At 34.0% G+C, this 27,749-nt stretch overlaps 1 protein-coding gene across 1 annotated transcript in view; it reads right to left on the bottom strand.

The window, feature by feature from the left end:
- Positions 1 to 27,749, bottom strand: part of LOC128556840 (uncharacterized) — a 40,540-nt gene that overhangs the window by 8,345 nt on the left and 4,446 nt on the right. Inside the window, exons 2-11 of the mRNA XM_053542537.1 lie at positions 20,691 to 20,765; positions 17,132 to 17,794; positions 9,113 to 9,184; positions 8,492 to 8,881; positions 5,634 to 5,876; positions 5,290 to 5,394; positions 4,362 to 4,448; positions 2,819 to 3,022; positions 2,065 to 2,169; positions 926 to 1,327 (exon numbers count right to left, since the gene is read on the bottom strand). Coding sequence (XP_053398512.1) covers positions 926 to 1,327; positions 2,065 to 2,169; positions 2,819 to 3,022; positions 4,362 to 4,448; positions 5,290 to 5,394; positions 5,634 to 5,876; positions 8,492 to 8,881; positions 9,113 to 9,184; positions 17,132 to 17,768 — 2,245 coding nt within the window. The 5' untranslated portion in view covers positions 17,769 to 17,794; positions 20,691 to 20,765. The remainder of the gene's footprint in view (positions 1 to 925; positions 1,328 to 2,064; positions 2,170 to 2,818; positions 3,023 to 4,361; positions 4,449 to 5,289; positions 5,395 to 5,633; positions 5,877 to 8,491; positions 8,882 to 9,112; positions 9,185 to 17,131; positions 17,795 to 20,690; positions 20,766 to 27,749) is intronic.

The raw sequence follows: 27,749 nt of genomic DNA on the forward strand, positions 1-27,749 counted from the left end.
AAATCAAACTATTCATCCAGCTATCAGATATCACATCAGATGCAAATGGAAATCTATATAGAAATCAAACTACTCTTCCAGCTATCTATAGGAAAATTTTACAGGTATTTCAGTGTTAAAGATCACTTCTTAGGGACAAAGAATCCAATGCACATTCATTTTCATTGTAACTGCAAAAAATCCTACAAAAGTTAATGAACATCTAAAAATTACAAAGTTCAAAACATGGCTACTTTCCTTTTGATATTGTTTCCTTTTAATATTGTTTAAACATCTGTAAATCAAATTATGTAGTTGTGGAATATGTACGCGTAAACTGAACAGTGTCTAATATTCCTGAAATATGCATTTAGATCTTAGAAGAAATTGACACTTTTCCTTTTCAAGACATATTCTCATCAATTAATTTACGACAAAGGTAAACTTGAGGGGAAATAAATCGGTTGACAAACTCTTCATAACAAAAGACAAAAAAAAATGTCTTCATTTTGAATATAGCACATCTAAAAGATCTGGAGCATATTACAACATGACCACTTAGTGTAAACGTTAGATGTTGTATTATGTATGTTGTATTAATATTTGTATCATTTAACCCGCCCACTTAGCTCATTAGGAAGAGCGTCGGTCTACGGATCGCAGGGTCGTGAGTTCGATCCTCGGGCTGGGCGTATGTTCTCCGTGACTATTTGATAAACGATATTGTGCCTGCAATCAGTAGTCCTCCACCTCTGATTCGTGTGGGGAAGTTAGCAGTTACTTGTGGAGAACAGAACAGGTTTGTACTGGTACAGAATCAAGGAACACTGGTTAGGTTAACTGCCCGCCGTTACATGACTGAAATACTGTTGAAAAAAAGCGTTAAACCCAAAACAAGCAAACAAGCAAATTTAGCGGACTTTTCCGCATTTAAAAATATTCTTACTCAGGTGTGCTTCTACATCTCTAATGCTTTCATTAGAGACATTCACATTTACACAAGTAACATTTGGACAATCATCTTGTAACGCATTTGCAATCCGCTTGACAGCATTTTCAAAGTCGGGTTTTAGGAACGTTTTCAGTAGCTCTCTCATACTGTGACATGTTGAACATCGGATTTTGAGCAGTACGCATTTATCAACTATTTCATATATGTACACATCATTGACGTTGTGTATAAGTGTAATGAGGGTATTGACGGCACTGTCCAATTTGCTTCTAGTACACTTTGGTTTTTTCTGTATCATTATGTCTAACTTTGTAACGAAAACTTCAAGTAGTTTGGCTGTTTCCCCACTGACTATCTCTACAGATGTGGCCAATATATTGATTTCCTGGTGTATCTCTGAAAACAGTAATATTGAATAGCATGAGAGCCAGGATTTTGCAGTAAAATCAATTCGAAATGGGAAAAATCAAATCTGACTGGAGATCACAACACTGAAAATGACTACTCGACTACTTGACAGTTTATTTATAATTTAGAACAGTGTAAGTAAATAGAAACTGGAGACGACAAAACAAAACAAGAAAAAAAAAAACGAAAAAACAAAACAAACAAAAAGTTGGACGACAAAACAAAACAAATAAACAAAAATCCCCTTTTTTATCTATTCCAAGTTGTTTTTATTATTATTATTATTATTATTATTATTATTATTACAGAAAATTATCTCTCATTTTTTTCTGTTGCAAACTAAAAAAATTTTCATCACATATAGAAAATGATATTTTTGAGAACTTAATAAAAGAAATTTGTTATTAATTTTCTGTAGTATTTAGCTAGAAATGTATTAATTTGTATCATGTGATGATTATATTAAAAATAAATTATAAAAAAAAAATGACTACTCTACGCTGTGAACATATTATTTTAGTATACAAACATGAATAACAACCATTTCTGGTAATGTGAAAAAGGTGATCAATTATTCGAAACTATTAAAATGATTTATCTTAAATAAATAGAAAGTTAGAAGCTTCTCAAATATCCTTTAAAAGATAAATGATTAAATTACTATTTAATTGTGCAGACATTTTACGTTTTTTTTTGTGTGCAAAATATGCAGTGATCTTATTTACCCTGTTCGCTTCTAAATTCTTTTTTCTCTAGTATCGTTTTAGTCAGTGTTTCTTCTAATCTATGTAGTCTTCGGTTCCTTTTGTTAGTTGTACGAGTTATTATGCCTGCAAACATGAAAACCAGCTGTGCACGTGTATAAAGTTTATTGGCTATGATAAATTACTTTAAGAGATTGAAACTTAACATAATTAGAAGCATTTTGTAGAAGTCTGATATGTTTTTGGAATAGAATCAATAAGACGCTACATGGAACATTAGAAATAATTAATACTTAAACAATTAGCACATGATTAAGCCAGTGATATTTGACCTCACCAGAAAAAATCAGTATGAAATAAAAATGGAAACTCCACAGGTATCTGAACAAAACAAAAACGAAAATATTGCAGGCTCGATTTGTCGTTTTGGGCTACCTGTGGTTTTCCACTTTTTCTATTTAATCCGGGTACGGTAGTGAAAATGTACGCCACAGCCCGCGCACTCTAAGTCCTAAGACTAGACAGTACTGTTAACACAATAAAAATGTCGTGTCTCACGATATCAGCCAATCGGCAGTAATGATAAAACAAAGGAACTCTACAGGTCGCCGTAATGTAAAATACATGAAAATCTTGAAATATAATGAACCAATAGTGAACATTTGTCACATTCTAAAAAGGAACAATAGTCTAGGTAATGCACTTTGAGTAAAAAAAATATTTGTCGTAACACTATCTGACTAAGTTGCATTATCTAGACTGCTTTTAATCTTACTTCCCAAAGGTGTTCTCTGGGCGGATTCACTTTCCCTTGCTTTTGTGTTTGTGACCAGTGCTGAAGGCATATCACGCTGTATTAAAGATGTAGTTGTAGTTTCCACACCATTAGACTCACTTTTTTCTTTTACCACAGCAGAATCTTGATGTGATGTGGTAGTAAAACTTTCTGTGGTGGCCATTACATTAGAAATGGTTACTCCTAATGCAGACATAAATGAAGATTGTGTGTAGTATACTTTACATTTATAAAAATATGTATAATAAGGCAATTATAATATATATACTGATTCTGTTTTCTACCGAACAACATTTCGTTACATTTGCTCTAAACGTGTAATCGCCTTTGATCAGTATTCAGCTGCAAAAATAGAATGCCTTTTTAAAATGATACATAGCATGACAATACGATTGTAACATACACTTTGGATAAATTGCATACCTTAATTATAGTACACGAAACGTTGCTTTTCTTACATTTGTTCATATTGTTTTATATTTTGGTCTTCTAATTGGAGTGAAAATTTGATAATGGATCTGTTTAAAGGTATCTATCCTGCCTATTCAAATCGTACCCTACCTGTTCTAAATGCTTTTCTCATGATTTCAGTGAATATACTTCTTTACCGGGGATAAAAACGGTGAAAAGTTTTAACCTCCATGACAGTTTGATCTAGCAGAGTAACGTTCTATAACATCGTGTTACAGCATTCTTTTTCAAAAAGCAGCGATGGTCATGTCAATGCACTGGCTATTAGATTTCTGTTATTTAAGCATAAAACTACTGTTCATGTCACTTTTCGGGGATGTTTTAAGAAGAAAGAAAACGTGTTAACTGAGAGATTCTCGAGCTCACGTGCTGTTATAACACCTTTTTATATATGCGCGTTCCGTGGCAAAGCGTTACCGTATAACGGCTCCAAAACAGATAATTCAAATGGAAATGACGTCAACTTAAAAAAAACTCAGATATTCCCGCGCATTTCATGGTCATTTAATTACTTTGATGGATAATTCATTCGTTTATTAGTTTCTTTCGCGTTTTATGTTAGAATAGAGTTAGCACATATTCATTTCGTGTTATAACATCTTCAGAATAACTCGGGATACGTTGGTACCCTCGCCCTACGGGTTCGGGCACCAACAAATCTCTCGGGATTCTGCAGACGTTATAACACGAAAAAACATGCGTTATCCCTACATAAACATAGTACACACATATCACCACAGCTTGTTTTTTTTTTAATCAGACACGTTCTTCTGACGTACAAGTGTTTATGGTGGCAAACATCTGTCTCTATTCGAGCCTCAAAACGTGATTTGTCACCTTTGTCATTTACAGTTGGAATGGGCGTCATACTGTATGTAATGTAAATTCGCATTGTTTATAATGTTTTAACAGGATTACTGAACTGTGGCGGATAGATATATTCACTTTAAGAACATGGTAATTTTCTATCTTTATAAATCGGGTGTAATTTCTTAATGATTTGGATTACAAATTATCGCTAGTAGGATCCTCTTCAGAATGATGTACTTACTATTAGGGCTTTTGTCAACGCTCTTCGCTTTAGGGACAACTGACACAGCTACGGCAAACTCCGTGGATTCAAGAGACCAAATTGTAACTGGAATTTAACAGATGTTATCATTATACTATCGTAATACAGTGCACAATGGTCTTCTCATTGGCATCACAATAAAAGAGCAATAATTCTTCTATTCTGGAGAAATTGTTATACGATAATTAGTATTGTTGTGTAAACAATTATATGAATCTTAATTGACTGCTGTTAGATAAATCATCCTAAACATGTACACCAGTTTTCACTTTCTGAGACGCGGAAACTTGTGAAAATTGCTGTATCTGTTTTTCAGAAGAAGTTGACAAAACAAGATATATGATATTATTGTGTTCGTTTCGTCTATATAAAATGGATGTTAGAAAGTAAATTATTGAAATCTGTATTTGTGTACGTAGAAATCACACAATCAAAAAACAGATAGGAAAACGCATTCATATATATCTTATATATGTGATAATCTATCTTCTTTGGTCACTTTTTCATATTATTTAAAGCATTGTTAAAGTATCAATTATTTATATATCACAATACACTCAACAATATTATTGTGTTTGCATTTCTGCTGCTACATGTAACAAGCACTGTACATTTATCTAAAACACCTTGAAGAAATGTCCCCAATTTATAATTTACTACCTGTTAAAGGAAAAAAAAGAAAGAAAAAAACAATATGCATTAATTTTATTGAAACACATTTAGAATGAAAATGAATGGCAAAGTCATTTTAATAGATAATAAACTTACCATGATGAAAAGACTGACAAAGTAAAAAAACAAAACAACAGTGATATCTTTTTTTTTCCAGCGCATTACTTCAGTTCAGCTTTGATATGTACAACACTAACGTGATCTTAATATCTTATGATGAAATGAAAGATCTTACTTCTTTTGAGAGGGTCGTAGCGTCCAACAACACTGTTTTGAGGAATGATCAGCCTTGAAATGTGTTTCAAACTGTCTGCAGGGTTAAGTCCACGTTTTAATTGCTCTTGAATTAAACAGTGTATTAACTTGTATAATCAATTCAAATTGATATAATAACTGAGAACGGTCATTTAAATATAATGAACACTGACTGAACATCAAAAAAGATGTCTATTGACTAACTGATTTACTTTTGAGAAAAATTATCATTACAACACAATAAACTACAATTACTTAATTAAGCATTAAATGTTTTACAATGCTCCTAGCTAACAAAAACAGAACACAAAAGAAAATAACTACCTATACTTTGTACAGCCTTTCGAAATTGCTCAAGATCAACTTCTGCTGATACTAATATACTTCTACCGGTCATCGTTGAAAATGCTCGCGAGATGCGACTGAGAGTGTTGCCTGCTTTCCCTTCTTCAAAAAGGGACCACAAGTCTAGAAGAGCCGTGGCGGCTGTTACACGTACTGGTAACGTTACTGCTAGTTCGCCACCTACTTTCTTTTGGTATGCTGCTATGTCATGCTCACATTTTGCTACGAAATATAAATTATATGAACGCATATATAATATGATATGTGTTTGTCTCAAATGGACATTTTTACTAACAAAGTGTTCAAGCTTATGAGTCATTTAATCAAAGAAGTTACACAGAGACATTTTTCGATTGGTGATGTCATTAACATCACATTTCCAAGAAGATATCTGTTATTCTACGGATGTTTAATTCAAATTAACATTAAACTGATTTGTTTACTAAAAAATTGTCATGCCAGATCGTGTCATTAATATCAAGGTTAGCGAAGAATAGCTCACTTGAGCAATTGTGAAACAATAGTATTCGTCATCCATCGTTAGCCGTGCGTCGTCACAAATTACAATAATACAACAACAGAGGTCGAAAATGTAACTAAATATTTTAAAAAGCTTGTTCACATTGTTTGTCTCTATGTGATATTGGAAGAATTTGAACCTGAGCTATACGAGGTCAACAGCTAGGTCACTACGTCAAATAATAGAAACAAAAGCTTTTGTAACACCCATCCATAATTTGATCAATGTTCTACTTGATTTAAATAATATCTAGATAAGGCATGTTAAGAATGCTTGTTTTAATATGAATTAGGTAAATTTTTATACTATTACTTATCTGTGGTTAGAACTAGGTCATGTCAGCAAACAAGGTCATGACCATCCTTTTTGTTTAATCGCCGGAAATAGTATTATGATCATGCTTTTGTAATATTTTATTATCTTTGTAAGAATCATGTTTAAACACGTATGTTTATTTTAGCATAATAAATCTACCTGCAAATATGTATAAATGAACACAATTTACAAGTACTGCGCTAATCTATGGGAATCTGCATAGTCCATTTGTAATTCATCTAAAACATCACCGTTCAGTACATTGCTAAACTTGTATTGCAGAAAGGCCTTTAAATCAATCATGCAAATAAGAAATATGCCAAAGATAAGACATTTGTAAAACTAAATCTTCAGAGATTGGAATATGTATCATATCAATTGTTTTATGTTGCTATAGAAATAATAGGCTTGAACATAATTTCAACCCAAATATCATTGCGTATACATATGCGCAAAGTATACATTTAACACTTTGCAAGATGTACTGTTTACTTACTTTCTATTTCACAAATATTTATCTTGTTTGAGTGTAAATCTGGTATGATATAATACCTTTTCTATGAAAATTTTATTCTAACATCTTACTTGGAAAAGCGTTTGCAATTGAAAATCGTGTTATTTGTATTCGGTGAATGTGATTTATATTTTTGAGTAGCCTTTTGTCTATATTCATCTACGCAATGTCATATATGCACTTTCCCAAAATTTCCAGTAGTGCAGTTACACAATACATCAATAGATATGCAACATATCAATAAACGAGGGGAAGTCAGATCTGTTTAAGATTAACGCGCTTCCGTATAAATTATTACATTTCATGGACTTAAATACCCATATACATTGAAACGTTTTAACAGGCCACACTCGTATAAAGTGGTGCTATTAATCGTAAGCATAGAGCCTCTTAAGTAGGAAGGAAAGAAGGAAATTAGGTCTACATAAAGATGCGTTGTTCTCTGAATATTCCAGCCAAGCAGATTGTAGAATGGTATAAAGCTGTTTAAGGTGATTCTTACCCTTCCAAAGCCATTGTTTATTGGTGCGTAAGGGTATGGAATAATGGAGACTGTAGAGTCCAAGATCTACAGTGTGTAAGACGCCTTAAAAAGTCAGCATCATCTCATTACATTATGCTTTAGCAGCCATTGTAGCAGAAGACTCGGGAGATATACATTTTCCGAAATAGCTGCATCAGTGTGCATTTAATTGGGAAGTGTTCATTAACTAAACACTTGAAATTATCGAAGGTGTTTGCAAGGTGGGTACCCCATCTTTTGACAAAATGTAAAAAGCCCAAAGGGTGCAATGTTGCAAAAAATTAATAAAAATAAACGAGGTTACGTTATTTCGATCCTTAAAGGTTGATATCAACAAAAGGTGGCTTGGGAAAAGGTAAAATAACCAGTTATCAAAAAAAAAAAAAAAAAAGAACGGAAGAAATTGCAAATTGTTTCTTTACACAATTTTCTTTAATTTAAAATGTCCTGTTGTGCAAACACCCAGTGCACCGGCAGATCTATTACTAGAAAGTTTTAAAGGGACAAGATTTTCAAATGTGTTAGAAAACATCACGTTAAACCTTGCCAACAAACTGGTCTACGAGGCATCTGCCTTATTTGCAGACAAATACAATGCTGTACAGCAGTATTTGCAGGGCCAGCGGGTCAAGCAATTGACGCTCCCTACATATTCGTCCAACCTGTGCCTTTTCTCTTTCCTTTACTGAAAAGAATGCTGGCTAGGCGTCACTACAATTCCAGAAGCGCCCTTGGTAACGCAGTTTATCAGTGTCTGCGTAGTATTTCAAGGACAGACTACTCTGTGGTCATGGAAAATCCGGACGGAAAATTGCGTTTCTGTTAAAGGGTGAACATTTTGAGGGACTGGTTGAAGTAATATGCTTAAACTCAGTTTTTTTTCTGAAGTTTACATGGACAGTCTCAAAATTTTCTGACTTCCCCTCATATAAGCTTGAAAATGTATCATCTTTACCATAACCTACCTGTACGCAGTATTTGTCTAATCTTTTCATAATTCTCCATTGTTTCGTGCATTGACAAAGTGCATGAAATACCAGTCTTCGTTTGTATCTCTTCAGAAATGGTTCGAAGACGCAGCCTAAAGCTGGCGCTGTCCAAATACTGTAAAAGAGCTAACACACCTCCAAGAGACGTACATTTTACTTTTAGTAAGATACTGCTCTGTTCAGCAGTATCAACCTTTGCTCCCTTTATCTTATTGATTTCAACAAGAAGACGTTGGATGGCCTCTTTAACTTCTTTTGTATCTTCTGGATTATTTGCAAATTGCTCGACAACTTCGATGAACATTTTTTGTATAAACTGTCTGTCTTCACTGTTGACTTTCTCAACTTTGATTTTAATACCTAAAACTTGAACAGTTATGACAAAGATTTAGTACAGGAGTTATATTGCATTTCTATATTATATTTTGTTCGATTGCCAAATGTGATACAAATATAGTGAAGCTAATAAATTTTAAACATCTACCTGGTTTCATGTTATCAAACTCATACCAATCTTGATTTCGAGATTTAAATAAAACTGATATTGATTAACTTGCCGTTAAATGCCTTGGTATAAGAAATGACTATTCAGTTTACCTGAATCGATTGGAATATGGTTCTTTTCGACAAGCAGTGCCTTCAATTCTTCAATTAATTCCCCTTTGGTGGCTACAACATACAGTGTAAGAAATATTACATATATGAAAGACAACACGTACTTTCCTAATAAACAAAAAGAAGACTGAAACTGTGTGTTATTATGCCATAAAATCACAGTTTGTACGTCACAATTATTATGTCATAGCGTCAAATGTCATAGCGGCACACTGGAAATGAAAACCATGATAATAGTTTAGATGCGTATTTCATCTTAGCTCCAAACAATGATTTTATTCAATGCAGTTTATTCCAAAATAAAAAGTTGATATAAAATGAAATTAATTAGGTACTTTATGTCATACTGATGAAATACCGATCTGAATTATTTCATTTGTGAAAGGTTCGATATTTTAGAGACGTTCCTATCTATTTTGATTTTTAGCAAGGGTCTCATCAGAGACACTTGCTTTAGTTAGGCTAAATCCGAAGACACTCGATGAAAGCCTTTAGATTTGAACCGCCAAATTCACATGAAGAAAATAGTCCTTGGTTAACAAAAAGAAAGCAGCGGTAAGCATTTGCGATATCAGCTGGAAAATGGATTTGAAGTGATAATACTTATACAATAGAAATCACCCAAGAGAAATTCGCTGTTAAAATATTGTAATTACAGAATTAAAACAAAATGTCTTCCCACGCGAAAGCGACCTTCAACGAATGGAATCATGCCTATCACGCGTGAACTGTATGGGACAATGCTTATCGATTAATCAAATGGAATTAGACGCTTCCGCTGGAATTATCTGCGCTTATCAGTTGTGCAGTGCTTAAAGCTTCACAGATGTAGGTTTAACATGTTATGTTTGTTAATTGACAATACGCAAGTCAAGTTCATTGCTTTTGAGGATAAAGACAATTTTCTATGAGCATTCATTACCAAGGTTTATATATTGTGCTACATTTCCCTTAGGGAAAGCCTGACTATTATTAGATTAGCATTCGCGCGGTGGATCATGGTATTGATACAGAAATCTGTTAGACTGTGTAACTTCCCTTGTCTTATAGACTTAATTTATTTACGGCTGAAATAGGAATCTAATAAATCTGTACGCTTGTAATTGGTATGTTAAGTGACAGGGGGCAGTTTCGCATTTGGTTACGTTTTTTAAAATAAAATAGGTAGATGTACTTGAATGCCTTTATATTCAACTGGTTCTTATGGTGTTTATAGAAATAAGGATTCCTGCGTACGTGTAATTATTGTGTAAAATAAATGAATAAATGCTTGATTCGAATTTCCTAACTCTGTGTAGGAGACCGGGTCTAAAATCTTACCTGAGGGAACGGAAGTCAGAAAAATAGAAATGGTCATCAATCCATCCAGATTCAGCTCAAATTTGCGGAAAAAGTAAACGGTTATTAACACTTTTCTTCCCACCATTATTTTCGTCTGGTCACATGCTTTAAAAATATACCTGTGATTTAGGTCAGTCATTTGCAGATAATGCGGTACAGGTCGCGCAAGATGTGCATTCTGGATCATTTGTGCCTCAAAATTTAGTGTCCTGAAACTGGAGTTTTACTCGTTTTTATCATAGAAACAACGGAATCGACAGGCTGAAGTGTTAAATACATGTATATGCAATACATCCGCTCAACACTTTCCGGGAATTTCTCAAAATGGAATTTTATGATTTGTTTTAAAGCAGATTCGTGGAATTTTCAAATTTACTGTCCCTTGCCCCCATAACTGACGCTGTATTGCTCAGAATGATCAGAGGAACAGACTACAAATGGAATCAGTTTCAATTCCGACTTAGAAAAAATATTTATAATCTTGCCCCTAGTGATAGAATAATTACCAAGATGATTATACAATTCGCCAATATTAATACAATATATATAACAAATACGCCAATATGGGGCATTTGTTTTTCGGTGCAAGTTTCTTCAGAAGTGTCTCCACGATTTTGACAAGCCACTGGAAGCAAGTTGTCGAGATTTTAATTACTGAGTAATCATCTCCTTGTTGTTATTATTGTACAGTAAGTATAATGGTTGATTTTGACAGATAGTTTTATGCTGATCTGATTTTTCTGTAAGTTTGTAATTACGAGTGATCATGTCTTAGTCATGGTCTTGCGCATCAGTGGTAATAATTGTCAACATCCAACAGTTAGACATAATGGACTAAAGTGAGATATTGATATCTCCTTCAACTGCGTTCAGCTCTGCGGAGCCCATCTCTGTTACTTACTTCAATGACGTACACTTTGCCATTGACCTGTTTATGTGAGAAAGTTGTCACGAGTCGTGACTCGCACTCTACTGGTTCTTACTGAAAGTCTGTTGAAATCTGCCATGAAACCAACAAAACAAAGAGTGTTTTTGAATGTATCTGACTTTAATGGTGGTACTTAATGGGCTGGTATTACTGAGCGTATACATTTGTCCAACTGACATCCATGATCTGCAATGGGCTCCTTGCTGTCAGCACTTTCAGTGCTTTGATTTAAGAAGAAATCTGTTTTGTTATCTATTCAAATTAACTTTGCAGGATTTTTGTTGTTTTTTTTAAAGTGTTTTAGTGAAATTAAAAGCAAGACTCTTGGATTTCATTATGGCTACTGCTGCTCTTGGGAACATCAGTGAATTTTCAGAAATAAACGAAACTTGGAAAAGTTACACGGAAATAGTGAAATATTTCTTCGTGGCAAATGACATTAAACATGAAAGAAAAGTGGCGACATTACTTTGTCTGGTGGGAGGGAAAACATACAATTTACTTCGAAATTTACTGGCTCCAGAAAAATCCAGCGTCAAAATCGCTGGACAACAAAACCACTTTACTGAAAGAGCATTTTTCAGCGAAACCTTTAGAAATTGTTGAAAGATACAGATTCCATAAACAGAAAGAGAGTGAAACAATTAATATGTATATTGCTTAGCTTAGGAGCAATGCGGCTTTGGTAATACAATGAACATTGCTTTGAGAGACAGCTTGTTCGCGGAATTAAAAATGGAAAAATGCAGAAAAAGATACTTTCAGTTATGGATTTGACTTTCGAGAAAGAACAGAATATTGCTACAGCCGAGGAAACTGCATCTAAAGATGCGGATGAGCTGCAATTTTCAGCGGGAAAAGGCAGAAAGCTTTAAAAACAAAGTTCACTGGAAAGAACAGCAGCCAAAACAGAAAGAGAAAATGATAAACAAATCTAGCGCGGATGATAAGAATTGTTTAAGATGTGATAAAAATCAACATGTTCCAAGAAAATGTTTCTTTAAGAACACTAAATGTAATTTCTGTGGAAAAAATGGACATATAGAAAAATGTTTGTTCACAGAAAAAATCCGGAAAACTAAAATCCAAATCCTAAAATTTTGTGGTCAGAAAAAAGTGCTAACAATCAACACTACAGCTATCATCAAACGTGACAGTTTAACAGTTACACCTATTGTCGAAGGAAAAAAGATAAAAATGGAACTGGATACTGTTTCTGCCATATAAGTTATACCATTAAAAAATATCAGCCATTGTTTTCTCACAAGCCCTTATCAAACACACGAAAGGTTCTCAAGGCGTTTTCGGTACACATAATTGAATTGGAGTTATCTATGTGGATGTATAAAACAGCAAAAGATGAGACCGTGCATAAAAATCTGGAACTGTTTGTTGTAAAAAGGAAAACTCCGTAAATGTTTGGAAGATCTTGGTTGGAATTCATTCAGTTGGATTGGAAATCGATTCAAGCATGAATTCAATGATGAAATTGGTACAGTTAAAGGTATAAAAGCAAATCTTGTGTTGCAAGAAAACTCAAGTCCAAAGTTTTTCAAACCAAGGCCTGTTCCATATGATTTACGTAAGAAAAGGAACTTGAGAGACTAAAAAAAGATAACATTATTACAAAAGCCGACCAAAGTGGATGAGCAACACCCATAGCACCTATAGTAAAAATGAAGGACACATCAGAATGTGTGGGGAGTACACAATAACTGTAAATCCATAACTGAAGGTTGATCAGTATCCTCCACCCAGGGTGGAAGATATATTTGCTTCACTAGCAAATGGAAAAAAAGATACACTAAACTTGATCTGAGGCAAGCAAACCATCAATCAGAGCTTGAAGAAAACTTCAAAAAGTATCTGACGATCAACACACACAAAGAACTATTTTGTACAATAGGTTAGTCATGGGCGTACACAGTAGTACATGCACACACACCACAAAATTAAACACAGCCACGCGCCTGGTTAGGACTTGCAAACTACTACAGGAAGTTAATTGAGAATATGGCAACAATTGTTCACCCGTTGAATCAATTGGGAAGAAAGAATGAAAAGTTTGAATGGACCGAAAGTAATGACAGAGCATTCGAGAAAATCAAAACAATCATTTTATCTGAAACAGTTTTGACTCATTATGATCCTGACTTGTCCATAAAGTTAGCACGTAAAAGTTCACAATATAATATGAACTGGGTAATGTGATTTCTCCCGTTATGCCAAATGGAGAGGAACGACCGATAGCTTTCGTTAACAGAACATTGACTAGTTCAGAAACGAATTATGACTGCAAGTGAAAGCATTTTTTTACTATGGAGAATTCGTGTAATTTTATCTGAAATATTGCGAGGTAAAGTTTTAGATGAATTACATGAAGGACATATGGGAATATTCAGAATAAAATGATGAGCAGAATTTTTTTTCGTGGCATAAGCTTGATTCAGACATTGAACGCTTAGCGAAATCGTGTCCCAGAAACAACCACCAAAAGCGACTCTACATCCTTGGGAATTGCATTCCATTCCTTCTGAACGAATTCACATTGACTTTACCGGACCATTCATGGGACATATGTTCTTACTAGTTGTAGACGCGCACTCTAAATGGCCGGGAGTACAAGTGATGAATTCAAAAAGTGCAAGTAATACCATTGATATATTAATGACTACTTTTGGCCGATTCTGTGTACCAAAGCAAATATTTAGTGACAACAGTAGCCCTTTTCAATCGTAACTATTTAAAGCATTTTGTGAAAATTATGAAAAACGACATTGGACTTCCGCGTCTTATCACCCAGTGACATCAGGACTGGTTTAACGGTTTATACAATTATTCAAGCAAGCAATGAAATCAGCTGTCAATGATAAAGGATCATTGTATCAAAATTGCAAGCTTTCTTTTAGCTTCCATAAATACTCCGCATGCTACTACAGACGAAGTACCAGCGAAAATGTTTATTGGTAGACAGTTAAGGTCAAAGCTAAATCTTCTTAAACTCTGCGGCGTACCGTCACGAAAGTCTTGTAGTCTTGACATTTTCAATAACGATTGGATATTTTTCCTTCCCGTACTTCAAAACAATATACTTTAAATACCACAGTAGTATACTTACTTCATCTTTCCTTTTTCTTCCTTTCCGTGTTTTCTTCACTAACTTATCGTTGTATTTTTTCTGTACTAACGTTATGGAAGACCAAAATTGTTATATTTCTATAGGTTATAATGGTACAAAAATGTTTGTGTCTGTTTTACATATGGGGACGGGACGTCACGGGACGAACTGATTCTTATATAGCCTCTAAAGTTTGGTGGGAGTGGGTATAATAATTTAAGATTTAAGTGCAACGAGATGTGAAAAATGTGCAGCCACATTGGGATAAGAGCCCGGGGCCTCAGAATATCGCTCCGATGCTCTAACGAATGTATGTATACAGTGACACCATTTTTGAAAATCATCATCGAAGTTTAGTAGGTATTAGATAAAATTAAGCAGTTACTACCACCGTAGACATATTAATACAATGCCACCACAACCTTCCGTTTGACAAAGGATGACTAAGGCTCGATATACCGTTCCGGTGCTCTGACCTACCGGGTCGTTGATATAAACATTTTCTCGCAAAATTTTGAGTCCAGTCTAAAACTGCGATGTCTTTCCGCACTAAATTTGAATTCGTATCCCGATTTCTATGGGCACGATTGATCATTTCCGGGTGTTGCACTCTAGACTAACAAAGTAATTTAACCATGGTACTATGTTGGGTTTCAAATGGCAAAGGTAAGCAAATGTTCAGTCAGGTCGGCACTCATTCCAGGGCCTCTGAATACCGTTTCAATGCTCGACTGACTAATTTACCGGGACGCTTCCACTGGCACCAGACCAAAAAGAAAATGCCACTGTACATGTTATACCCTACCCGTAGGTATAATTCAAGGTTTAGGAGTATATCACCAAAACACAGAAATATTTTATAAACGAACAACATCGTTACCAATATTTAACGTGACCATTACATGTTCTGCCGTACTGTCCCGTACTGAAAATATTCTGAAAAAGTTGTCCCCCTTTGAAAATGAATGCCATTTGTAAAGAAATAAAAACAATCAATCGCTAAAAACTGTGTTATTCGTTTATAAAATATTTCTGTGTTTTGTTGATATACTCCTAAACCTTAAGAACCACGGTCATGAACGGGAAAATGCACTTACCTATTTCAGTCGTACACGCAGAGTTCGATGAATGGGTACCAATCATATTGAACAAGTGGTAATTCATTTTCCATCGTGCGCCAGTTATATTGTCTCAATATTTCATATTGCAGAGATACTCAACATGTTTTATGCTTTCATCAACGTTACAGAAAAACAACATGATGAACATCCGGTCTACAGGTCACAACAGTGTGCACATGTTAGGCGAAATGTAAACAAACAGAAACAGAATGCAAAATAGTCACAGTTATACAATTTGTATTGTTAAATCATGCATACATTGACATGCATTTTCACATCAGTCATCAGATAATTTTGTAATCTAGACTGGAAATTCATTAGGGAAGTTCATTCAAGTTGATGAAACAAGAGCTGTCACAGGAGTGACGAATTATACCCCCACAATACGGCCCTGTCACAGAAGTAAGCCAATAGAAAGTCGAACTGTTCCGGGTCACTGTGATATTGACCTTTAACCTACTGACCTCAAAATTAATAGGGGTCATCTGCTGCTCATAAACAACCTACATATCAATTTTCATAATCCTAGGCCCAAGCGGTTTAACCGTCCGGGTCACTTTGACCTACTGACCTCAACATCAAAAGGGGCCGGCCATCTGCTGGTCATATACAACCTTTTTATCACCTTTCTTGATCCTAGACCCAAGCGTTCTCATGTTATCGTCCGGAAACGGTTTAACTGTTCCGGATCACTGTGACCTTAAGTTTTGACCTACTAATCTCAAAATCAATAGATGTCATTTGCTGTTCATGTTCAATCTTCCAGGCAACTTCCATGATCCTAGGCCCAAGCGTTCTCAAGTTATTGTCCGGAAACGGTTTAACTTTTCTGGGTCATTGTGACCTTTTGACCTACTGATCTCAAATCAATAAGAGTCGTCTGCTTGTCATGATCAACCTCTCTTTTAAGTTTTGTGATCCTAAAACCAAGCGTTCACAAGTTATCGTTCGGAAACGGTTTAACTATTCCCATGTCAGTGACCTTGACCTTTGACCTACTGACCTCAAAATCAATAGGGTTCATCTGCTGGTTATAACCAAGCTCTGTATAAACTTTCATGATCATAGGTCTAAGCGTTCTCAAGTTATCATCCGGAACCGTTTAATTGTTCCAGGTTGTGACCTTGACCTTAAACTTGACCTGAAACTATTTAAATCTGCCAAGCCTTTCATGGGTTATCGTCCGGAAACCATGAAAACCAACGGACCAACCGACATACCTACAAGCTCACTCCTATGTACACCTCCCTAAACTGTGCGTTGTTTCTCTGAGATATAGGTGGGAAATGCGCGATTGAAACTGGTTAGTCACGACCATGGTTCTTATAGTATACCTAGGGGTAGGGTATAACATGAACAGATGCATTTTCTTTTTGGTCTGGTGCCAGTGGAGGCTTCTGTCGATATTTTCTCGCAAGAAATGTGAATCAAGTCCGCTACCGTGACATAATAATATGGATACATATATGTATTAATTAAACAAAAAGTGATACCTTTGACTTCTTCAAGAATTTCCTCTTTTGACTTGGCTAAAGCTCCTGCTATTTCTGATAAGCCTTCATCCACACTTTCAAATTTCGATAATATGGTTTGGAAAAGCTCAACACGTTCAGAATGTTCTTTCATGTACTCTATGGCATACCTGTGATCAAGGGGCTCCTTACTGTACTTACTAACAAGATTCTTACATTCTTCACCAATTCCAGTATTTAATTTTTTGCAAAGCTTCTCCAGCGCAAGAGTAATATTTCCAAGGGTATGATTATATGTATCAATGTCAGATGTAGGCGATGATGCATGGCTTATTTCGTGTCTTATGTATCTTAACTTTTCTAACTGCTTCTTTTCAGAAGTACTTAGGGAGTACAAAAATACATGTAGCAGAACTGTGGACAGCAGCGCAAAATCCCATGATTCAGGATCGCTTTGACCGTTCTGTGGAAACAACTTCTCGGCATACTTTCTTGTAATCGTTTTAAGAAGCTTTTCTTGGTGACGCTTAAGTAACGTATCTAAGCTATTACCGCTCAAACCAACTTCTCTATACAGCATATGTCTGGCTATAAAAGATCCACATTCAAAGACTAATAAAGTTAGTCTAAGGAAGTTTTCATTTTCTAAGGTTGTCATCGTTGTAAACTCTCTCGAAGCCAAACCTAGAAAATGAGATATGGACAACATATATATAAAGTGATGTAAATATTAAATCAGAAAACATTTTCAATTATCTAATTATATCAGAACATGTTTATACAAATATGGGTTATCTATTGGAAAATACTTCACTTCGATTAGCGTAAAAACATATAATCTAAATCGAAATAGGACTGTGCATAGTATATACAAGCGGAAACACTTTTATTGAATCAATTTACTTACTTTTTGTAACTTTCGACTGACCAATCTGTAAATTTAATTCACCAAAATCAAGTACGCGAAACACTACTTTGCATATACAACTTTAACTTTAGAATTAGATATTCTTTTGTCACAGGTATTTGATATTTATCTTAAATAACTATTTTCTTATTATTCTCAATAATTGCGTGTTATATCTCTGTACCAGATCAAAGAATTATATGATTATGGTAATAGAAGAGCGAACGCCGCATTTAATCTTTATAAATGTAATGGCATTGATACGGTAATATGAACTGGATAAAACTGATTCTTTTATTTTGCTTGAAATCAGTCAATGGTTTTGACAAAAAAAAACAGAACCTAGCCGTCATACTAATCAATAATAAAGTAATTTAATCAAGCTATGATTTTAGTCATTTATTTAGTAGAAAAAATGATTTTCCTAAAATACCGTATTAGTATATCATCAGATGACTTTCGATTAAAATGGCGGTAGCGTAGCAAAAAGTCAACAACAGTTGGGGGAAAAAACACTAGCTTTGTCTCAAGAAACTGTAAATGTATGAAAATGTTATAGAACTGGAATGACTAAACATTAAAACGGGCAGAAACAATTAAAATTGTAAAAAAGTAGAGGGGGTCCATGCGCATACATTTAGACGGGGTGACTCCTGCGCGTGACCCCTGACTATTGAACAATGCAAATGCGACTTTCGTTTTCAAGTTTAGCCTGTTTACTCTCATTTTCTATACTTCTGGAAAAAAAACTGAAGGTCGTCTGACGTTATTTTCTGTGTTGTCAAAAACATACGTATGCGAGATTGTATAAAAATGTGCCTGTCGTCCTAAGTGTACCAGGAAAATCTTTTTTCCTGAAAATGAATGTTTTTTTCAACATTTTTAACACGTTTGTACGAAAACAGAAGTTTGAGACAAAAATATCTATAAAAATGCATTTTAGGAAATCTGTATACTAGTATCCGCGCCCGGAACGTAATAAAACGTATTAGCGTCTGATGGCCCTTTCACGCTTCCGTAGAAACTACATTTATTACCTGAAATTCATTTTAAAACTCTTTCTGAAATGTCTAGGTCTGCAGTTATTAAATACGGAAATATCTAACCTGCGAGGCATATACTGACACATTAAGACAACATCAAAAAGGACCTTTGGAACGATTTAACGAAGTTCCAAAAACTTCCATATACCCTTGCTCCGTTAAGGACCCCTGTGAGATTTGTGTTTATTCCAAGTTCAAATATGTTTTCGTAGATGAAAAGCTGACATGTCGTGCCCAGGTATTTTCAAAAAGTTATAAAGTACTGAAAATCGGCTGCCAATTAGAAAAAAGAAGTCCACGCTTATACATTTAGACGGGATGACCCGTGCGTGTGTCCCCTGACTATATAGACCAATGCAAATGCGACTTTTGTTTTCAAGTTTAGCCCGATTACTTTCATTTTCTATACTTCCGGAAAAAGTGTCGTCTGACGTCGTTTTCTGTGTTGTCAAAAGCATACGTACAGTGCATTAGGGTACAGCGGGTAGCTAACTAATTTTTCCCGCATTCCAGTTCAAAGAAATGAAATTTAGTAGTCTTTTTCTGTATAACAGACAGAAAACTGCTATATTTTTTAAAACATTCAGTTTTTAATAGAAATTCATGTGTTTTTTTCTCTCCATGCCATTGTTTACATATGCGATGATTTAGAGTGTACAGGATAGCTTTGGTCAGTTTTTCATTTATTAGTTTAAAATCTACATCTAAACAAACTTCCGAAGATTTTCGTCCTATAAATTAGAATACTAATGTATTTTCTTTTTAAAAACATTAAGCTTTCTAAATTTCGATCAAATACTTTTCATTCACTGACAATTTTTACACACACACTGATTTAGTCAGTAGAGGAGAGCTTTAATTCTCATTTGATGAAAAATAACACAAAAAAAGCAAACATTTAAAATTTATGTCAGAATGTCTGTCTGCATGCCAGTAAAATTTATACAATAATTCAAATCTAAATATAACATTTATCATACTATCCTCTATACCCTAAATCCGCTATACCCTAAAGCACTGTATGCCTGGCGAGATTGTTTAAAAATGTGCCAGTCGTCCTAAGGATATATGGAACTAAACATAATAAACCTAGATCTTAAACAATGCAATTTAAACAGAAGCTTGAAAATACACTTGTGCAACTCAGGTTTACCGGCAGAATGAACCTGTACTGCCCTCTTCGTTCAATGCATTAATAAAAGTTTTAAAATTTTGGTAATTGACTTCATTTCAATGAGGCAATGAGATATAAACATTAGGTGCATAGGAATTGAAGGTGTTACTAACATAACTGGTTGTTCTTACCTGAGAAATATTGGCTTTATCTGTAAACCTAAAGTTAAAAGACTGTGTTTAATATTAACTAGGTCATGTAAATAAACGGATCCTTGTTGTCGAATACCCTTATGAATTTCTAGAGCCATAGTTCCTAGTTTTCTTATAATTTAGATTCAATTTACAACGAGTCACACTCTTATTTATAATCTTTCGACTAAGTCTCTTGCGATTCAAAACCGAAAACCATCGATTCCAGATTGAAACAGGCCGCTGGTGACAATCTTATGCTTGACAAAAGGAGCGAAAGTGCCCACGGTGCCCGCTTAAAGATATTGGGAATGAAATACATTACCTGTTAATTTTTACTTTCTTTAAAACTCTTAGGAACAAATGTACCCCTCATCGTTTTTCCCGTAGACCAAATATTCTGAAATATAAAGAGTTGATTTAAGTAATTTTATTTTGTACAGAAACCTTCTTTACACTGTGTCCATTATTTATTATTTGTGATAGAAAGACTAAATAAGATTTAACAAACCCGTATAAGTCTATGCATTCCGGAATCTTGAACATTTTGTATATCAGTAAAGGAAAATAATGCGCCAGATAATTTGAAACAATGCTTTTCAATTTCTAATTTGGTTTTTGCCTTTTCCGCTTTCACTATTGAAATCTTACATTATATTATTGATACTCTTGATATTCTAACATCATTTTGTCCATTTAAAATTGTTTTTGTTTTGATCACTTCCCCTTCAGAACAGCAGATAAGAATATTACCACTCATGTATGAACTTTATCAATTATATGTTTAGGGATAATACACGTTTTCTTGTGTATTAACGTCTGCAGAAGCCCGCGGGATTGTTTGTGACCGAGACCGAAGGTACACAAAACAAACGTGTATTGTCGCTATTATTGTAGGGATAATACACGTTATTTTGTGTATTAACGTCTGCAGAAGCCCGCGGGATTGTTTGTGACCGAGACCGAATACACAAAACAAACGTGTATTGTCGCTATTCTTGCATCAAAAAACATTAAACGACGACTAAATGCATTGTTTTCATATGTGATGACTTGACGATTCCGGTACATTTTTTATTTACCATTCTTGTTGTTCTTGGAAACGGTAAACATGTTTTAAATATCCATAACCGGGGCACACATAACAACAACACTACTAAAAGCGTGATTTGAAGGTTTTAGAGCATCTTATTTTTATTTTTAGTTATTACAAACGTTACATTACACATAATTTTGCATATAACTAAAAAATTTGATAAACAGGAACACAATTATTTTAAGAATAACAACTTTACATTCGAATTATTTTGAGTACGAACAAACAGAGTACGGATGAGTACGAAGCTAGTGACTAGCTTTCGATGTTTATTATATGAATTCTGCGAACAATCAGGTAAAAACAAACCGACTGATACTAACAAAAATCATTAATATAATACCTAAAAACGGGCAATAGCACAAGTTACACGCGATACTTATTTATTCACAGTTATTTACAATAACTGAACAGACGCTTTGTAAAGGGAGTAAACTCTAAGAGAAGCTAGAGCGTACATTGATGGTGGCAGTACCTTTGGGGTTGGAATCTGATACAGCTAAACATACTATGGATTACATTATATCTATAATGCTACAAGAAGAAGTTATTATGGAAGAAACAAGATGCAGATGCCAAATATCAGCCTGCGCAGAAATACATACATACGTCCCTGGCAAAGCATTTCAAAAATAAAAATCATGTTTTAACAGCATGTGAATTGCCTTGTTTGCACACGATTTTTCTCCCGTTTATACATGGGCGGATCCAGTGAAAAAAAGTAGTTTTTATGCAAGAATGTATAAAAAAAACATTACACGACGACTAAATGCATTGTTTTCATATGTGATGACTTGACGATTCCGGTACATTTTTTATTTACCATTCTTGTTGTTCTTGGAAACGGTAAACATGTTTTAAATATCCACAACCGGGGCACACATAACAACAACACTACTAAAAGCGTGATTTGAAGGTTTTTGAGCATCTTATTTTTATTTTTAGTTATTACAAACGTTACATTACACATAATTTTGCATATAACTTAAAAATTTGATAAACAGGAACACAATTGTTTTAAGAGTAACAACTTTACATTCGAATTATTTTGAGTACGAACAAACAGAGTACGGATGAGTACGAAGCTAGTGACTAGCTTTCGAGGTTTATTATATGAATTCTGCGAACAATCAGGTAAAAACAAACCGACTGATACTAACAAAAATCATTAATATAATACCTAAAAACGGGCAATAGCACAAGTTACACGCGATACTTATTTATTCACAGTTATTTACAATAACTTAACAGACGTTTTGTAAAGGGAGTAAACTCTAAGAGAAGCTAGAGCGTACATTGATGGGGGCAGTACGTTTGGGGGGTGGAAACTGATAAAGCTAAACATACTATGGATTGCATTGTATCTATAATGCTGCAAGAAGAGGTTATTATGGAAGAAACAAGATGCAGATGCCAAATATCAGTCTGCGCAGAAATACATACTTACGTCCCTGGCAAAGCATTTCAAAAATAAAAATCATGTTTTAACAGCATGTGAATTGCCTTGTTTGCACACGATTTTTCTCCCGTTTATACATGGGCGGATCCAGTGAAAAAAGTAGTTTTTATGCAAGAATATGCATTTGTTCACATGTGTACTGTAACTCCGAATTCACGAATTGACTTGAATTGACTATAATCGTCACAGATCAAAACGTAAAGCTCTTTCCTGGATCTTTTCTAGATTTTAGTGTATGGTTGCACCACAAAAGTGCCAAGTAAGAGGGTAATAATTGAAGTTAAGGAGTAGATGTTTAACATAAGTGTTTATTAATTCTCTTTCAAACATTTAATTGCTTTGAATATTAGAAATATGTTTTAGTTTGAAATGTTACTCTTAACATTTTAGCATCATTATCACAAGAAATATTACTACTATATAATTTTAAAGTTATGTTAGATCCATGCTTTTTGCAACGGCAGTTGCCTTGAATTGTCTATGTTTGCTTTTATGTGGTTACCTGAGAATTCGAGCTATCCCATGAAAGACATAAAACATAAACTATCTGACTCTTAACGGTTGTTGATGTTATCTGTGTTTGTGTTACTGCAGGAAAAAGTGTTATCATCATCATAATGTTCTCATTTATGTACAAGATCAAATACGTAGTATGGTCTACAACTAAAGGTTTTTGAATGTTTTAAAAAAAATCAAGATACGTCATTATGCCCTGTGGCCTTTAAAAAAGATGTTTTGTCAATTTGCTTATTATAAAGGAATTACAAACAGATATAAAAAGTACAATTTACATGAAATTAAATGTCCAGTTTTTAAGACAGCAAATTCAGTAGTGGAGGTGTGTGTTTTTGTTGTTTTGTTTGTGTGTGGGAGGGGTGGGGGCAGGGGGGGGGGGGGGTCTGTGGGGGAGGTTACATAGTAAACAAAAATCTCCAAGATTTTCCCAATTTTTTTTATCAAATTAATATTAATATTTGTATGCTTTTTGACATTATTACATTTTTCAACATTCATTCACTAAACCAATTTTTGTGGTTTGTTTTTCTTTCGGTCTTATGCCGTTTATTTACAATGTTTCATTCATGTATATAATATACTAGTATTAACTTTAGTTAGTTTGTATTAAAAGGTAGCTGACTACTTCTCAATGTGAATCAGAAGTACATGACGAACCATTTAAAGCATAAATATGAATAGAATAGAATATAACAGAGCATGTACAGAAAACTTCCCCATAGCAAACACGGTTATAACGAATTAGCGGTTATGACACAATAGATAATAACTTTCGTCCGTTATCTCGATATTTACCTCCGTCTAAGTAATCGCTTTTTCAGAAGAATAATTCAAAAAATATGAACGCAAACAGAAATGAAAATGACAAATTACAAAATCGCAAAATTTTCAAATATCAATATTCTCCCCCGAGTTCATTATTAATCCAATGATGATAATTTAGACGAGTTCCGTACAATATACATGAAACTTAAATGTCAAGTTTTTAATTTGTGTTGGTTTTTTTTACATAGTTCATCCCGTTTTCTAATAAAATATCTCCATTATTTTCCCAATTATCATTAAATCATATCAAATTAATATTATTGTTTGCATGCTTTTAGACATTATTAAATTTTTTTCACATTTACTGACTGTACACATTTTTTGTCGTTTTTTTTCTCGGTCTTATGTCGTCTATCTAACAATGTTTCATTTATGTATATACTATACTAGTATTACTAGTTAGTATTAACAAATAACTCACAACTTCTCCACGTGAATCAGAGGTACATGACGAACCATTTTAAGCATAGATATGAACAGAATAGAACAAAAGAGAACATATACAAAAACTTTCCCTATAACAAACACAGTTATAACGAAATATCGGTTATAAGAAGCATTTGAAAATGTTCTAATTTTTACTCTTCCTTGTTGTATGTAAAATAAAATGGTTATAGCGAACAAAAGAAGAGTCAGTGGCACAGTGGTAGGTTGGATTGCAACGCCAGCGATCCGAGTTCGATTTTCGGTTGCAGCTGATATCCCGACTAGTGTTCAGTGCTGGGAGATTGTCATAAATTGGTACAGTTTCTAGCAATATCGGTCTAGACTGGATGCTGGGGAGGTAAATATGACAAACTGCCGTGGGCCCGATTAGAAATAAGCTGTTTCACTCATTCCAGATTGGGACTTTCGTCGACTACACAAGCTAAATAAGAAACTTTATCTTTATAGTTATAGCGAATAATCGCATTTCCATGTCAGATTGTTAAAAATACATTGAAAACAAATTTTAAAAACATAGCGTGATTATTGAAATATATCGACCAAGAATAACACTGAAATCTTCATTTAGTAATCTTTAAGAATGTTGTTTAAGGTCTTCTGAAATATAATACATGTAATTAAGTTACCTACTGTGCCATTAACCAGTTATAAAAAAGAAAGTCGCCATATGACCTATCATGTGTCGGTGCGACGTAAAATCCAACAAAAAAAAAATAAAATAAAGAAAGAACATACTTATCTCATTTGAAAGGACTCGTTTATCGTAAGACTTTGTATCAATGCCATACCTGGGCATTACTCTTAATTTAATTTGGCGTAATTATTTGAATTCTATTCAATTTTATATTCTACAACCTTGTGGCAATTGTAAGATATATCTATGAAAACTGAAAAATAAAGTAATAAGTATTATGTGGGAAAACATACGTCCGCGGTGTTATAAATCTCTTCAAAATGTATTCACAAGCTTTTTGGCTTTGCAACTTTGGTGATTTTCTCAACCATCATTTCATCATTTTTTTTGACATTCTATTATAATTGTATTATAGAAATTTGCCTTCTTAAACTATCAGAATAGACGGCGTATGATTTTAATGTTCACATATGTCAAGGATTATTACAAAAAAAACAATTTGATAGTAGAATAATGAAATAAGTAACAATATATTTTTTATCAAACTAAAAAGTCAACCTGTGACTTTCAAAGCTTGTTAAAACAACTAATTATATAAATCAGTTTGCTTTACAGAAATGTTTATAAGGAACTAAGAACATAAATAAACTGTTACTTAGGAGTTGCGCACCCGAGTTTTAAGTAAATCTGAGCATAACGTACTCAAGGTGACTTTTTGTGATAACATTGTGTCTGCCGTCCGTCCTTCGCAATTTTACTGTTAACACTGTAGAGGTTACAACTTAAGCCAAATCGTAATGATGCTTGGTCAGAATGTTTGCGTTATGAAACTATAGATAGATTTTGAAGCTGGATCATCTTGGATCAAACACTAGGTGACTACGTTAAATCGTACAAAGCCACTGAAGATTCATTATTTACAAGGCCTGATCAGAATGATTGTCTTTATAAAATCTACATCAAGTTTGAGGGTCAAAAAATGTCATCAGGTTAAGTTATAGAAAAACACACTAGAGACCATGCTTTATATTCGGCCTTTCTAAAACCTGGTTAGAAATATTTGAATTTATAAAATTTAGGTCTAGTTTGAAACGGGCTTATCTGGGATTAACAACTGGATCAAGAGTTTATATCATAGAAGAAAAACATTGTTCACAGTCTAGAAGAAATATATTCTACTGGATCTTATAAAATCCGGGTCAGGACGATGTTAACATTGGAACTTGGTCAAAACCTAGTAATTGAGAAACCTTGTTAACACTTTAGAGATAGATAGATAGATAGATAGATCTTTTATTCCCCCATAAGATGATTATATATATATATATAATAATTTCACAGTTATTTTACAATTTTCTCTAAACAGATGGCCCTACACAGACACCCTATGTGGGAAAGCGAAAAGTATAGGGAATCTATAGGCCTGTTGAGTTTTACGCATTGTCCTTGCAAAAACTCTACTACAGAAAAATCTATGTGGAAAGCGAAAGGCATTGAAAATCTGTATGAACTGTAAAATAAATAAATAAAGTTATTAAATGATCAAAATTGATGACAGCAGGTAATTCAATATTTTTGTTAAGCTATGTATATATCTCAGAATTATCTTGAAGCATTTAATCCGCTTCACATCATCCGAGATAAACCCTGATAACATTTCAATAATTTGATCCATGCAAGATATATCAAATAGGTTGTTGAAGTTATACTCATCCAGTGATTTATGCATATTTTGTCTTATATTATCATTTGTTCGACAAAACAAAATGAGATGTACAGCGACTGATTCTGTCGCCAACTTACATTTAGGACAGAATGCGTTATACGTAGTGGTAAAAACTTTACTGACTACGACAACAGTCTTTTTTTTACAATAAGGCAAATAGTCCCTATATAATTGACCAAAGTGCCATATATTACATGGGATAAGTTCTCCGTAAGATAAATTCTCCGTAAATACTCCTAAAGCCATACAAACTTTCATCGAGGGCCAAACGTAATCTATACTCATACTTTGCTAGCCTGAGTATGTTTTTTTTTAACAACTGATTTCCATTCAACAGCGCCAGGAAATTTTGCAGTGATCACATAATCATACAAATGGTGTCTTAGACCGTATTTTCAAAGTATACGATAGATATCTGGCATATATTCAAAGACTTTGCTAGGTTTATTTAAGTACTATATAACACGGACATTAAATAATTCTTTCACTCATTTATGTGGGTTCATATTACTCAACTGACCAAGAAATAACAGTTTACTTTTATCAATTTTATATTATTTTTATCATTTTATAAATATGACCGTTAACTGTGTTATACAACTTTAGCATAAGCAGTGAATGTGTAACCCTGTCAAAAGATTGGCGGACGTCAAGAAAACAAACGTAAAGTTTCGAACTATT

This window comes from Mercenaria mercenaria, chromosome 5 (assembly GCF_021730395.1).
Source record: "Mercenaria mercenaria strain notata chromosome 5, MADL_Memer_1, whole genome shotgun sequence".
NCBI lineage: Eukaryota > Metazoa > Mollusca > Bivalvia > Venerida > Veneridae > Mercenaria > Mercenaria mercenaria.